This window comes from Carettochelys insculpta, chromosome 6 (assembly GCF_033958435.1).
Source record: "Carettochelys insculpta isolate YL-2023 chromosome 6, ASM3395843v1, whole genome shotgun sequence".
NCBI classification, from domain to species: Eukaryota; Metazoa; Chordata; order Testudines; family Carettochelyidae; genus Carettochelys; species Carettochelys insculpta.
The window spans coordinates 14836670-14852084 of NC_134142.1; the positions used below are offsets into that span (position 1 = coordinate 14836670).

General features: G+C 39.9%; 1 protein-coding gene across 1 annotated transcript in view; it reads left to right on the top strand.

Moving 5' to 3' along the window:
• Positions 1 to 15415, top strand: part of PRKCH (protein kinase C eta) — a 187121-nt gene that overhangs the window by 69523 nt on the left and 102183 nt on the right. Inside the window, exons 3-5 of the mRNA XM_074998675.1 lie at positions 9796 to 9946; positions 11869 to 11903; positions 13126 to 13214. Of these exons, the coding sequence (XP_074854776.1) occupies positions 9796 to 9946; positions 11869 to 11903; positions 13126 to 13214 (275 nt within the window). The remainder of the gene's footprint in view (positions 1 to 9795; positions 9947 to 11868; positions 11904 to 13125; positions 13215 to 15415) is intronic.

Here is a 15415-nt window from a genome sequence, read left to right on the forward strand (position 1 = left end):
CATCCCTTGCTAGCTACAATTCCAGTTGCACTTTGGCCTTCCCGAGTATACCCCTGTATGCTTGAGCAATATATTTATAATCTTCCCTAGTCACCTGTTCAAGTTTCAACTTCTTATAAGCTTCCTTTCTGTGTTTAAGCTCCCCAAAGATTTCACTGTTAAGCCAAGGTGGTTGCCTATCATATTAGCTTCACTGGAGTCAGAATTTACTCCACTATGATCATTCCTCCAAACAACACTGATGGGAAGGGGGAAAAAAAGCCCTTTAAAGACAAACTTCTCTTGAAAATGAGTTTGCTGGAAGTTCTACTGTTGATATCTGTATATGTGGTCCTTTCCCTGGCTTCAGTGGTAGAACAATGGCTGGATCAAATATAAGGTACTGTTTGAGTTAAAATGTTTGAGTTAGTGCCCTTTGTGGGAACTGAATCTGGCATGTTTCTTCACAGTGAAACAAAAGAGTGATGAAAATTTAGAAAATTAAAAAAAAGTAGAACTTTAGAAATAGGAAAGAAATGACAGCATCGGTAACTCATCAATCATAATTGTTGGAGAACTGCTCCCATGTATTTTTTGGGTAAAGTGATGCTATTGAATGACTTAAAAAACCACAAAGTACTACACATTACATAAAAACAAAAAAGCAGTAAAGTAGCACTTTAAAGACTAACAAAATAATTTATTAGGTGAGCTTTCGTTGGACATACCCACTTCTTCAGACCATAACCATACCAGAACAAACTCAATATTTAAGGCATAGAGAACCAAAAATAGTAATCAAGGTTGACAAATAAAAAAATAATTATCAAGGTGAGCAAATCAGAGAGTAAAGGGGCGGGGTAGGGGAGTCAAGAATTAGATTAAGCCAAGTTTGCAAAAGAGCCCCTATAATGACCCAGAAAATTTGCATCCTGGTTCAAACCACATGTTAATGTGTCGAATTTGAATATAAAAGAGAGTTCAGCAGCCTCTCTTTCCAAAGTAGTGTGAAAATTCCTCTTCAATAACACGCGAACTCTTAAGTCATTGACAGAATGGCCCACTCCATTAAAATGTCAGCTGACCGGTTTGTGGATCAGGAGTGTTTTTCTGTCTGTTTTCTGCCTATTAACTCTTTGTTTAAGAGAGTTTGAAGTCTGTCCAATACACAAAACATCTGGGCATTTTTGGTGCAAGGAAGAGTCCCAGGACTGGTGTTCCTGCGGTATAGACTGTGGCTGTTTGGTGAGAATCCTCATAAGGTTGGGAGGTTGTCTGTAGGAGAAAATAGGCCTGTCACCTAGGGCCTTCTGGAGTGTGGCATCCTGATTAAGGATAGGATGTAGGTCTTTGTTACTACACATTACAGCTGTGTCTACACGTGCACGCTACTTCGAAGTAGCGGCACTAACTTCGAAATAGCTCCCGTCGTGGCTACACGCGTCGGGCGCTATTTCGAAGTTAACTTCGACGTTAGGCGGCGAGACGTCGAAGTCGCTAACCTCATGAGGGGATCGGAATAGCGCCCTACTTCGACATTCAACGTTGAAGTAGGGACCGTGTAGACGATCCGCGTCCCGCAACGTCGAAATTGCGGGGTCCTCCATGGCGGCCATCAGCTGGGGGGTTGAGAGATGCTCTCTCTCCAGCCCCTGCGGGGCTCTATGGTCACCGTGGGCAGCAGCCCTTAGCCCAGGGCTTCTGGCTGCTGCTGCGGCAGCTGGGGATCCATGCTGCAGGCACAGGGTCTGCAACCAGTTGTAGGCTCTGTGTATCTTGTGTTGTTTAGTGCAACTGTGTCTGGGAGGGGCCCTTTAAGGGAGCGGCTTGCTGTTGAGTCCGCCCTGTGACCCTGTCTGCAGCTGTGCCTGGCACCCTTATTTCGATGTGTGCTACTTTGGCGTGTAGATGTACCCTCGCAGCGCCTATTTCGATGTGGTGCCGCGCAACGTCGAAGTTGAACATCGACGTTGCCAGCCCTGGAGGACGTGTAGACGTTATTCATCGAAATAGCCTATTTCAATGTTGCTATTTCGATGTTGGCTTCACGTGTAGACGTAGCCTACATGTGTCAGTTTCAGAGTACCTGCAATGTATTCCTGCTGTGTGGTTCTCTCAAAGTGCCTGCTCAGATCTCCAGCCATCTCCTGTCTCTGAGAAGGCAACCTTGTCCCACTCCATATGACTGGAGTTTAAGGCTGCACAACTCCCTGCTGCACGCTTAGATACACAGCATGTCAGTCTGCTTAACTGTCAGCCTCTGTGCCTCCCTTTCTCTTCCAGGGCATGAACACTGTATTGCCAGTGGTGACATGTTACCACACACTTATAAGCAGCACAATTTTTCTTAATGTAAAAGCATTACAGAGAAAAAATGTTTATTCCCCCTGGTTAAAATGTCTATTAAACATAGCATGAAATACTTCTTGGTTTTTGTGATGCCCTAGTAGGCCAAAATCCTATCAGAGGTTTCACAGATTATGGCCTCCTTGGACCAAAATTCGTGTTCATTTGGTGTCTCTGAAAGAAGGCCTTCTTAAACCAAGACAGGTATTCATGTGAGTTTCTGGGAACTCACTTTGAACCTGAAGTGGTACCTCTCTAGAATTGTTTAGTTCGGTGACCCGTCTTAATCACCCTCCACTGTTTTTCAGTTCCTGGAGGAGTAGTGGTACAATAGAACACAAGGAATAGAGCACAGTTGTATATAAACCATTTATAAATTTAAAACCATGATCTCCAAAGATACTGCCTTGGGCTGCAGCATCTGTCATCCCATATTCCCAGCTAGATAAGAGAAACTGACTACTTCTACCGATCCTTGAACATTCAGCACTGAATACTTGTAGAAAGTGGAAAGCTGAAAGAAATGGGCAGATCAGATAGAAAGCATACCATAATTTTCATCATTAGCAAAACATGATTGCTGCGAAAAATAGGATGTAGACAGTTTATGTTCGAGAGGTGGTTTATGAAGCAGAAATGGAAGCTGTACCAACAGAGCCAGGGCCATTCCCTTGCCCCCACTGTGAACGCCCATGCTGTTCAAAGCTTGGACTCCTCAGCCACATGCGAGTCCACAACCGATAAGCCCGTGCAAACTCAAGAGGTCATCGTCGGACATGACGGACTACCTATATGATATAAACATATCGGAGAGGTAGCTATGTTAGTTTGCATCTCCAAAAACAACAAGAAGTCCTGTGGCACCTTATAGACTAACAGATATTTTGGAACTTAAGCTTTTGTGGTCAAAGATGCGCTTTGTCAGATGCAGGTGACGAGTGGGTCTTTGCCCATGAAAGCTTGTGCTCCAAAGTATCTGTTAGTCTATAAGATGCCACAGGACTTCTTGTTGTTTTTGGCATAAACATAAGAAAATATCTTCAGCCCTTTGCATTCATCAGGCTGAAGGATTATATCTGCAGCATGCTCTTGGTTTAAAAGTTACTAAGTCATTGTAAGAAAGTTTTGTCACAGAATCATTGTTTTTCTATTAAACATCTTGGATTTGCCTCTGTTTATTTTCAATAAATGTCTCTGTATTTACCTAGTGGGAGGAGACTTTTATCTTGGGACTAAATTTGATTCCATTTGCATTTTCATTTAACTATTTACTTGATCAAATCCTCTTATTTTTTTGTTTAGTGTAGACACCAGGTGAGTGAGTGTATGTAGGGGAGGAACAATACATCCCTGAAGGAATTGTCATGCACAGGTTGTTCCCATATGACTTGTAAAACCAGCGTAGTAATAAATTGTACCAGTAGGTACAATAGCAGTAAGGCTGATTTTTTGATTAATTACATCTGTCAGTCTTTGGCTATATCATTCTCACATCTCATTTGAAGGAAATGATTATGCAACATAACATTTAGAACAACTGTTCTGTGGTTTTTTTCCTTTTGTTGGCGCAGTTATAAAATCAAGATAAGGACTGAATGTAAACAAATACTGTGATAAAGTATATAAACACTGCAAATGCTGATCAGTCATCTCACTCATTTGGCCCTTTCAGCAGAGACAACATTAATTCAGGTTTATTTATTTTATTAAAAGAGGAATAGAGCCCTAGCAGAGAACATTGGGAAGAGGCAGCAATGCATAATGCCATTCTAAATAGTATGAATACATAAGTTTGTTGGAGTAAAAAGACAAATGTGAATATGTGCTTCACTATAGTGGAGAGCAAAATGATATCTATTTTACAGCTATGGAACTCTCGACTCTTTAAGGTATATTCACCTAAAAATGTATGCAGTAGAAAATAGAAGAAAATTCAGTTGCAAAGAATTTTGGAATCACTTAATCTAATATGGCAGATATTCCAATATCGTTACATTGCTGAGAAGCTGACTAGCATGCCTTTACATATATATGTCCTCAAATAACTTAGTGGTTTATTCATTCTCTGTTCCCACAACATGGATAATTTTTACTGACGTGAATAGGTACTGTGCGTATCTGGAAAGAGGGAAAACTCCTGAATATTCCTCTCTGTAGTCAGTTTTATAAATAACCAAGCATAGTAAACACGCTATTATCATGGATGGCTGAATTTAGCCATCAGCATAGTACCAGCTACTCCCTTTGACTTCTTTGTGTGGTTGCTTGCATGTATATGATGGCAGAATTTGGACCATACCAGTAGTTCCATTACCAGAGTTTGGAAGGTTTTAAAAGTTTGAGTACTAAAATAATCTGGAATTTTTCAAATCATTACTTTCCTTTGAATGTGTTTTGTAAAATGTTAAATGTGGAAGTTTGTCAGTTTGGGAGGAGAGATTCTGTGGGAAACTGGCCAGAATTCAGTGTGAGGTTTTTCTAGCTATTACTCTCTATTACTCTTTATTTGTGACACTAAAATTATAGACGAGTGGGGCTTTTACATCAGCCCCTCTGTGTTAACCAAGGAAGCCTCATATGCTCTCTTATATTGCACATACAGTCTCTAGAAGGATGGTGTTCTGAATACATAAGTGGACCCAGTGATTATTTGCTGGGATTTTGCCATCTTGAAGGAAGCTGGTTGTGGGAAAGGACATACTTTTGACCTGGAAGGGAAAATTGGTGTCTTCAAATACTTTTAAGGAGAAATAATGAGACAGATTCAAGAGCCAAGTATAACAAGTATAACAATTTTCTGCAATATCTTGAACAGAGCTTATTGAATTAAGTATTTTAGGAATTCATTGTATTTAAAAGGCAAGTGTTTGTGTTATGGTGGGACTTGACTAATGTAAACCTAGGAAACTATTATGAGCTTCAGAGGACTTCCTTATTCAGTGAGCTAAGACAAGAATGAACTGTTAAATGGGTTTCCTAGGACAGTGTTTCTTATAGTACGTTCCATGAAACCCTGGTATTCTGTGAACAACTTGCAGATATGCCACAAACATTTGGAAAAATAATTTAAAGTATATATTTTCATTTATTAAAGCCTGATACAATGCTACTTCTCCATTGCCATGATAGCTGATTAAAATACTCCATTTTGTTTTTGCTGTATATGTTTTTTTGTAAAGAAAATTTTCATAGGTGTTCTGCATAAAAACTATTGTCTGGTGTTCCATGGTTTCAAAAAGTTTAATCTTCTTCAAAAAGTTTAAGGAAAATCTGTCCTAGGAAATACTTGGGAGGAGGGGAACGAAATGACCACCTTCAAGCCTGCAGAGGATTGTCTTGCTGAGGGGACCTTTGCTTACTAATTACTTGTTCCCAGGATGAAATTGCCCCCAAAGCATATAGAAGTAGCTCATAGATAACTCGTAACTCATTCATAAGTGTGCTGGTTCTGAGTCAAAGCAGTTATGAACTGGTAACCACAGAAAAGCTCCTTGAGGGAATTTGAAGAACTGTTAAAAGCATCAAAAGGCTGTGCAGGATTTTATCACGCCCATAAAATGCTTTGAAAATATGGTCAGTGCTATGAGCAGGTGGTGTAACTTTAGCACCAGCAAGCGTGTTGATGTTTTGTGGGAAAACAAAGAAGTTTTTAAATTGCCTGACTTAATAGATGACTCCCAAAAGTACAGCCTCTCTTAAATAATCAGGACCAGCTCATGAATGCACAGCTGAATCCCACTAAGTGGGATTAATTAGTTTGACTTCTAAATAATTATGGTTCTTTTTGCAAAGAACCTCATTGCTTTTCATTACACATTGGATGAATACCAATTGGGATGGCATGGGGTGGGGGTGCATTTTTAAGTGCACATCCCTGAAGGCAACTGAGAGGACAATTGGAAATACACATGATAAATTAAAAACACATAGTCTTAAATTCTGGCAAACATGAGCAACAAAGTGTGAAATTCAGGAACTGCTGGATTTCCCAGTGAAACAACTGATGGAAAGCAAGCTGTACACAGAAATTATTCTTTAGTCCATTTAATTATGCATGGAATAAATGGGACGCTTACAAGCATTATTGTCTCTTCTCCTCAATTCACTTTTCAGTGCCCAGGACTTAGGTTATCAGTGTTTAAACGCTGCTGCAGGATACTTTCCTGTTATTTTTTTGACCCTGGTTGAGGAAAGCACTTAAGCATATGCTTAATACAAGAACAATGGTGTAATCAGAAAATGTCACACTAAAATTATATAAGTATATATTTTTCACACAATGTATAATTAACTTGTGGAATTCATTGCCACAAGAAGTCGCTGCAGCCAGTCATTTAGCCAAATTCAAAAAGGGACTGGAGACTTTCATAGAGATCAAGAATTTCCAGAGTCACTAGGATTAATGATGACAAATCATTTGGAAAGGATACTAAACGTTGTGCTTCAGGTCTTAAACCAGTTGTTAGAAATTAGAGTTTGATTTAATGTTGGTGCAGATTATCCTGCTGCAGGGCTGCTGTGTGCTGCAAGGTATTTACAGCTTCCTCTGAAACATCTGGACAGGTCACTAGTGGAAAAAGATACTGGATTAGAGGGACCATGGCGTCTATTCCATAAGGGAATTCCTGTGTTATGTCCCATTGACTTCAGTGGGAGTTAAGCACATGTTGGGATTTTTTTCCTGATGTCCTTCTGAGCAATATCCTTTATGTTAACTAGAAAGCTGGTTATAAAGAAACTAAGTTTCTTTTTAAGTGATTGGATAATACCACATCCCTGCTTTGTTTAATTGTCAACTCTCGATTTATGGTGTGTGTTGCATTTTAAAAATTCAAACTGTCTTTAAAGACAAGCACTCTTCAGTGTCCTAGTTATATGATGAGGCATGAAATTTGCAGTTTGGGCAAGTGAAAGGAAGCATGTACATAAATGACTGAAGAATCCAGCAGAAAACAATCTGAGTTTTACTGATAGTTTTCCTTCTTCAACTGTATAGCAAGAAATGAGAGAGACTGCAGTGTGTCCATATGGTTAGTGTCCCGTTGAAATGGTTGGCTGCAGCGCTGATAGTATTGCTTTGTCTATCTCTGTTTTGCAGAAAGGACCATGAAATGTGCTTGTAGTGTGTAACTCTTTCCCCTCATGCCTTGATCAAGTTAGCAACATTTTTTGTTTATTTGTTTTAAAAAACATCTAATGAGCAGAGCTGGTTGAAAAATGGAAAAAGTTCTCAGCCTATTTTTGACATGCTCGGGGTTCAATCCAGATTAATGCGTAGCTGTGTCATCCCTGCCCTCTAACCTGAGGTGCCTTCACACTGCTTTTTGCTGCTTTATCCTCCAGTAAGGACTGCCCACAATCTGCCTCCACCATGCAAATTGCTTCCAGCTTATGTCTGTACTTCAGTGTATCAGCCATGCTTTGGCACTCACCAGCCATGTTTATAGTAAAGGGTGCCTACAATTGACTTCCAGTCTTAGATTGACCCCCAGAAGTATATATATTGAACTGCTCACCCTCTCCTGGGCAATAGAAGTGTGCAAAGTCCATTATTTCTTTAAGATGATAATATAACCACAGCATATTATTTCAAATAGTTCTTCAGACACTTCAGTTTAGATGCACTGGATTAGGTAAAACATTAAAACAAGATAGTTGTCCACAAAGTAATGGTGCATAAAAATCAGAAATAGTTACAAGAAAAATAAAGATAAAACACAACTAGTGCTTAACTTAACACATTATATTAAACTGAAAGCCAAGTTTTCTCACTGCATGTCATCAACAGTCTTATTTGTCTAACTTCATTGGAGTGCTTATTCCTTTTTATAGTGTCAGTACCCATTTAAAAAACATTTATAGCTGACATTCAGGAGACAGTATTCATAGGTAAGGATATTCCCCACTGGTTTTGCCATCATTTGAACTTCCTTTCTCTCCTTTTTGGCTGAATAACTGTGTTTGCTGTTTGGTTATGTGCAAAGTAAGCAGAGCCCACATTGTTTTATTTCAGACAGGCCTGTTTGCCGGCCTCAGTTTGAAATGTTATAATAGCATCATATAGGAAAACTTATAACTTCACCTACCTGGAAAACAGGACAATATCAACCAGCCGATTATGCATTTTCAAATGATACATTACAAGACACACCTTGTACAAAGATTATAGTATATAGTAGTAGTAGTATATAGTATGTAGAGTAGTATGTAGGGTATATACTTTGTCCCACCATTCTAAGGAGAGGGTTGTTATGGTAGTACCCAAGAACACCTGCACTTGCTAATAGTGGGTTTGTGTGCAGAGTGAGGGCAGCAACTTCAGCAGATATTACTGAACATGCTCAGTGTAAGCCAAGTAGTAAATCAGTGGGAAGAAAAAGGGGAGAGGACGGAGGGGATGTGACTCCATGCCTCCCGTACAGGCACACACATCACCTCTGGTGGTAGCTGCACTTTCAGATTCAGATAAACTTGTAAGAAAAAGAGTTTGCAACTCTACAGTTTCCTGAGTTGTTACTATGTTGAGCATTACGACTATGTGGAACTTCCCCTTCAACATCAATAGAACTTTTATCCCCCTATCCCAAGGCCCAGGCCCTGAGCACTTTCACAAGAGGAGACTCTCCATTAGTATTCTGCAGTGTGTGTTGGATATGCTACACAGGTGGTCAGCTCTGATTCCATCATTGGAAAGCAGCAGTATGTGTACAGTGGCCTGTTTATTACAATATTGGTGGCTTTTATGTGATGTAAAAGTCTAATGCCTTTGATCTGAAAAACTAGGAAAGGACAAATCTGGTGGCTGTGTCTACACATGCCCCTCCCTTTTGGAAGGTGCTTGTAAATAACACGGATTGGAACTGGTTAATGAGGTGCTGATATGAATATTTAGTGCCTCATTAGCGTAATGGAAGACAGTCTCACTTCAAAAGTGCTGCTTTTGAAATGCAAACTGGTTATGTAGACTTGGGCACTTTGAAATAAACCCCAGGCTTCAAAAGTCCTTAGTCCCAATTCATTTTGGGAATAAGGGAATTTCAAAGTCTGGGCTTTATTTCAAAGCTCCCACATCTACACAGCTAGTTTGCATTTCAAAAGCAGCACTTTTGAAGTATGACTGGCTACCATTATGCTAATGAGGCACTGAGTAGTCATATCAGTGCCTCATTAACCATTTCCAATCCATGTCATTTACGTGTGCCTTCCGAAAGGGAGGGCATGTGTAGACACGGCAGTGAGTGCTGCATTTGTAATTTGTGGGTTCTTTGCTATTGTCTTATTCTCTTACCTGGCACAAATAATTTATTTTCTCTTTGTGGTGTCCTTGTCTTTAACTTGGGGATATTATGATTGATAACTTTGGAAAATGTTTTGTGAAATAAGGATAAAGATCAATATATATAATAAACGTGGTATTCATTTTATATGAATAATCATAGATTAATATTAATGTTGTTTTTTCCTGTACAGGAACCCTCCAGAGGGAGAGAATTTTTAAAAATTTTACTCGGAAACGCCAGAGGGCTATGCGAAGAAGAGTACATCAAGTCAATGGGCACAAATTTATGGCTACGTATTTGCGACAACCAACATATTGCTCTCACTGCAGGGAGTTTATCTGGTAAGAATCACTTAAACAACTCCTACACGGGCTTTTCCTTCCCCTGAGGATTTAAGCACAGGGAGAGTGAGCGTCATTTTAGGTTATAATTGTACAGCTCATTGATCTGCTGTGCACCAAGTCACTGTGTGGACTCCACTTCTGTAGCAGGAGGTCAAAGAGCACTACTGACATTTTAGTGCACAGTAGGAGACTCCATGCTGTGAGCCATACTGAGGTCCATCTAGGCCAGTATCCTGTCTTCCACCGGAGGCCAATGCCAGATGCCCCAGAGGGAGTGAACAGAATAGGCAATCATTGATTGATCCCTCTCCTGTCATCCATTTCCAGCCTCCGACAGACAGAGGCTACGAATACCATTCCTGCCCATCCTAGCTAATACGTATAAATAGACCTAACTTCCATGAATTTATCTAGCTCTTTTTTGAACCCTGATAATGTCCTGGTTTTCAAAACATCCTCTGGAAAGGAGTTCCACAGGGTGATTGTGCACTTCATGCAGGAATACTGCCTTTTATTAGTCTTAAACCTGCTACCTATTAACTTCATTTGGTGAGTTAGTAGAAAGCAAGCTGGTGCTTTGTAGATTTACACCCTGTCTTGGCATGTGCTAAATGACTGTGTAGACTAGCCCATAACTGTACCTTTACACTCTTTCTTATAGGTGTGCCGCCATGCAGTCACTCCTGAATTAGTCATGTGGTACTTCACAAATGTTAGTTAAGGAACAGAGCTTACAGCCTGAGTTAGTAAGACTATTGGGTAGACAAGACCTTGGACTGTAGTTCAGTTGATGTTGTGGGGATTACTGATGGTGAGAATAAAGCAGGAAGTTCTGTTTGTTGAAGGAGGAGGAGAGAGTGCTGGGTGGGTGAGAAAACAAAAACCATTCAAGGCATAAAGAGCAGGTTAATAAATGTAGAGCTAAAATGGGAAGAGAAAGTAGAAGTAACCCAATCCATTAAACTGAAATGGCTGAGAGGAACAATGGGGAAGGTGATTCTCTCCCTCTCTGCTGTGTGTCTCTTTTTCCACATGGAACATAGGGCCCTCAGACACAATTATAGAGCAAATGTAGTCTGATCCATCTAATAATCGTTTTGTTTAGCAGGATATCAGTGTCGGCACTTAAGGAAATATGGGGAGAGATTAGACTCAGAGGGGTAGCTGTATTAGTCTGTAGCTTCACAAATAACTCTAAATCTGAGGAAATCTACCCACAAAAGCTAATACAAAATAAATAAATAAATAAATGTGTTAGTCTTACATGCGGCTGTGTCTACACCGCAGTGTTATTTCGGAATAAGCTATTCTAGAAGAGATTTTCTGAAGTATCTTCGAATTAGCATGTCTACATACAAAATGCCTATCAAAATAGTGCTCAGCTATTTTGAAATAGAGAATCCATACTGTTTGGATGCTGAATTTCATTTAAGGCCACCTGGAACCAGTGCTGGAGGCTCCCTGTTTTGAAATAACCCCTTTTCCCTGTCTATATAGCCGGTATCCTGAAATATCTATTTCAGAATGGGTGCTATTCCTCATGAATGAGCTTTACAGAATTTGAAGTAAGATGACCACTATTTTGAAATGATTTCAAAATAGTGGTTTTGCTGTATAGACGCTCCCAAAGTTACTTCGAAATAGCGGACATTACTCCGAAATAACTTTGCTGTGTACACACACCTTAAGGTACTTCAGGACTGTTTGTTATTAGTGAGAGATTAATGTGGAAAGAAAGACGTATTTTGTTGGCTATTTTGTGAGCCAAAGCACATTGTTGTCTTGTCACCCCCCGCTGTTGCCTTTGGGAATCAGAATGCTTGGGCTCCATCACCTTTCAGTTTCTGCCCTCATAAAACTACTGCCAAACTGTTTTGGGGTGTGATTGTGAGTTACGTTCCATGTTTTGTTTTGAACAGGGGAGTGTTTGGGAAGCAGGGATACCAGTGCCAAGGTAAAGTGCTATATCCCTATGCTGTATATTATAGAATATTCCAACACTGAGTTGCATCTCCTCCACCAGGGCCATGCTGTCTGCCCTCTCTGTGAAGTCACTATTCATACTGCTGCCTGAGGCAACCCATAAGGTGTGAATTAGCAGCTGTCAGGCTGGCTGCATGAGAGCATGCTAATACAGATGCATGCTGGAGCATCCACATGCTATGGCCCCGATTCTGCACTGTGCTGCTAGTGGGAGATATCAGATTAGAGGCTGTGTTGCCTCAACATAGTGTCATGCCTTCTTTAGGCATTCAGGCTCCAGGCTGCAGGGTGGGTGCCTTTTTCCCCTGCAATAATTCCTTTATCTGTGCAGTTAAAACCAATTGACAGTAGTGGAATTACTTCATAGGGAAACTGTGGTTTGAACTACTGTTTTTGCCTAATATGAAACGATAGGATGCATTGATTTTTACGGTATTTTTTCTGTTTTATTGAATTCTCTTCAATTAATTTAATCTTGGCCTTTCCCTTTCCCTGTGCCTTTGCACTAGAGTGCTATGCAATATGACTTAAGTTAGCTTCCTGCATGAAGGGTCTTTCAATAAGCCTAGTAATGCAGCTTGGCTCTTGTGAGGTGTGCAGGGACATCAGTGTGTTCACATTTGTTTAAACGGAAGAGAAACCAAACGTTTTCTGCCTAGCTCAACAAAAATAAAGTATTCATTTGCTGATAAACCTTTGTGCGTGCTATAAGGCACCGGGGGACTTCTAGATACAATCATCAGTGTGTTTCATTTGACCTTGTAAATATCCCTTGCTAGAATCACTTCCTTGAGCTGTGTCTGGAATATTAAATTTCTCAAAGCAGTGTCTTCTATGACATTGTTCACATCACCTGTAATGCTCTTTATTGCAAGATTTCAGTGATCCTATTTATTTAGTTCATTGTTAGTAATGTTTATATTACATTGACATTTCTGTATATATCTCCCTATATTTAAAGTTCCCTTATGTTCAAAGCTTCTTAGAGGATTTGGGCATCCAATTTCTATTAAAATTAACAGAAACTGGGTATCCAAATCCTTTAGGCCACTTTGAAAGTCTCCGCCATGATGTTCATTTTTCATATCTTTTCATTACCTGCTGATTTAAATGGAATATAGAAGAACCCAGTTTATTGTTTGATACATTTTAAGTTGTTTGATAAAAATCAATATACTTTTTCTGTTTCCTAGTATGCACCTGTGTTGTACACAAGCGTTGCCATCATCTGATTGTTACAGCCTGCACGTGCCAAAACAATATTAATAAGGCAGACAGCAAGGTAAAGTCACAGTTGGTTACTTGCATCATAGGATTTCCTGAAACTTCAGGTTTGTGTGAGTGGTAGCGGTTGCAAAATAATGGAATTTATTTTTCTTTGGTTTACTATCTCCATTCCCAAATTCTAAGACCAGATGTGACCATTTAGATTATATGGTCTAACATGCTGTATAACAGTAACAGAGAGGAAGCCGTGCCAGTCTATACACTATCCAAACAAAAAGCAGTCAAGTAGCACTTTAAAGACTAGCAAAATAGTTTATTGGGTTTATTTATTTATTTATTTGTTTATTAACGAATAAACTATTTTGCTAGTCTTTAAAGTGCTACTTGACTGCTTTTTGTGTTGATGCTGTATAACAGAGGCTGTAGAATTTCATCATCTGTTGAGCCCAGTAATTTGAGTTTGACTAAAAGCCTGTTTTACTTGCATCCAGTCAGGATCTGAAGACTTCCAAAGATGGAGACTCTGTCACTCCTTTTGGCAGTTTGTTGTCTAATTTCTAGTTTAAATTTCTCTGTCTTGGATGCCTTGTTACACCTTTTTTTTGTGTGTGTCATGAAAGAGCCCCTTAGTAAGCTGTTTGTTCCCCCCCCAAAGAAAGTATTTGTGCACCAAAATCAAATCACATCTCAATCTTCTTTGATTATTATTAATTCTTTCTTTTTCCGTAGAATTTGCTCTGTTTCAGACACTTTTAGGTACAGATCTGGCTGTTCCGGGTAGTCTCTTTCCTAGAGCTTGATAATATTTAGGTTGTATCAGGTGAGGTATTTCTACTAGAAATTAGGAAGCATTTCTGCCATTGCACAAAGCACTGGTAAGGCTAAATAAGGCATACCAGATGCAGTTCTGGCTCCCCATGGTCAAGAAAGATAAATTCAAAATGATCAAGAACTCTGGGTCTCATTTCCCTGAGCTAGCAGCTCAGCTCCTAGGCTGGCTCATGAGCTGAGTTGTGCTGTGTCAGCATTACTGGATTGACTGGCAGCCTGTCTGCTTGGCTTTCTGGTTGGCTGCCAGGAGCCTACAGGTCTGCAGCAGCATTAGGTTTTAGGGTGCTGAACAATTACATCCATTTCCAGTCTTGCTCCAGACTTGTTCATCCCTTATTCCTGTCCAGTTGTAGCCTGCCCGAGCCCTGTGCCCTTGTTCGAGTCCTGGCTCTGACTCCTGGTTCCTGTTCCTGTTTCCAGTCGCTAGATCAGGCTGCCCACATCCCAGTCCCTGATGATGACACCAGAAGACATTCAGCGAAGGGCTGCTAGGGTAATCAGGAGAATACAGACTCCTCTTTCTACAAGAGGAGATTAAAATAGCTTGGTGTTTTTAACCTACCAACTCCAAGCCTGAGAAGGGATAAGATTGGACTTTATAAATGCAGCAGGGAGGAAGAAGAGCTGGTTCACCTCAAGGACAATGTTGAGGCAAGAAGAAATGGGTATAAACAGTCCATGGCTAAAGTTAGGCTGGAAATTACAAACAGATTCCAACCTATCAGAGAGAAGCAGGCTCTGAAACAATTCTTTAGTCAGAGAAGTGAACACAAACAACCTGACTTACTTTATGAAGGAGCTTGATAAATTTATGAATGGGATTATGTGACAGGGTTGCCTGTGATAGCAGGCAACTGTTCTCTAACCCAGATGATCACTTCCAATTATAAATCCTCTGTTTTGTAGTATCCATCCAGGTCCAAGATCTGTGAGGAATATTACTTGTCATGGAGTAAATCTACACCACAAAAGATGTATTGTAACCAGTAGTGTTCTTTCCAGAACATGCAAACAGATGTCATTGCTCACTATTTCTAAGCAGAACTGTTGAGCGAAACTTTAAAATGACTCCTCACCAATCCTAAAATGTTAGTCAAATACTGAATCACTCAAGAAGGCGATTAAACACTTTAAAGAAAAAAAAAAAAGACCTAAGCTCTTACACATGAGACAGAGAGAATGTTCAGGAGGTGTAACTGACTTAAAGCCTGTTAGTATATTAGCAACTTTCTTTTTTAATTACTGAAGATGTGGATTCATCTTTCAGTCCACCAGGGCCAAAATGTTGAGGCACAAAATAAAATTGGATCCATTTGTTTAGTATGCATCACATTTTTTAAAGATTTTTGGTTCTGCATTTGTGATCTAAATAATTCACACTGGAAAAGCAAGATAACCCCATGTGTGTGTGATGTGTCTGGAGGA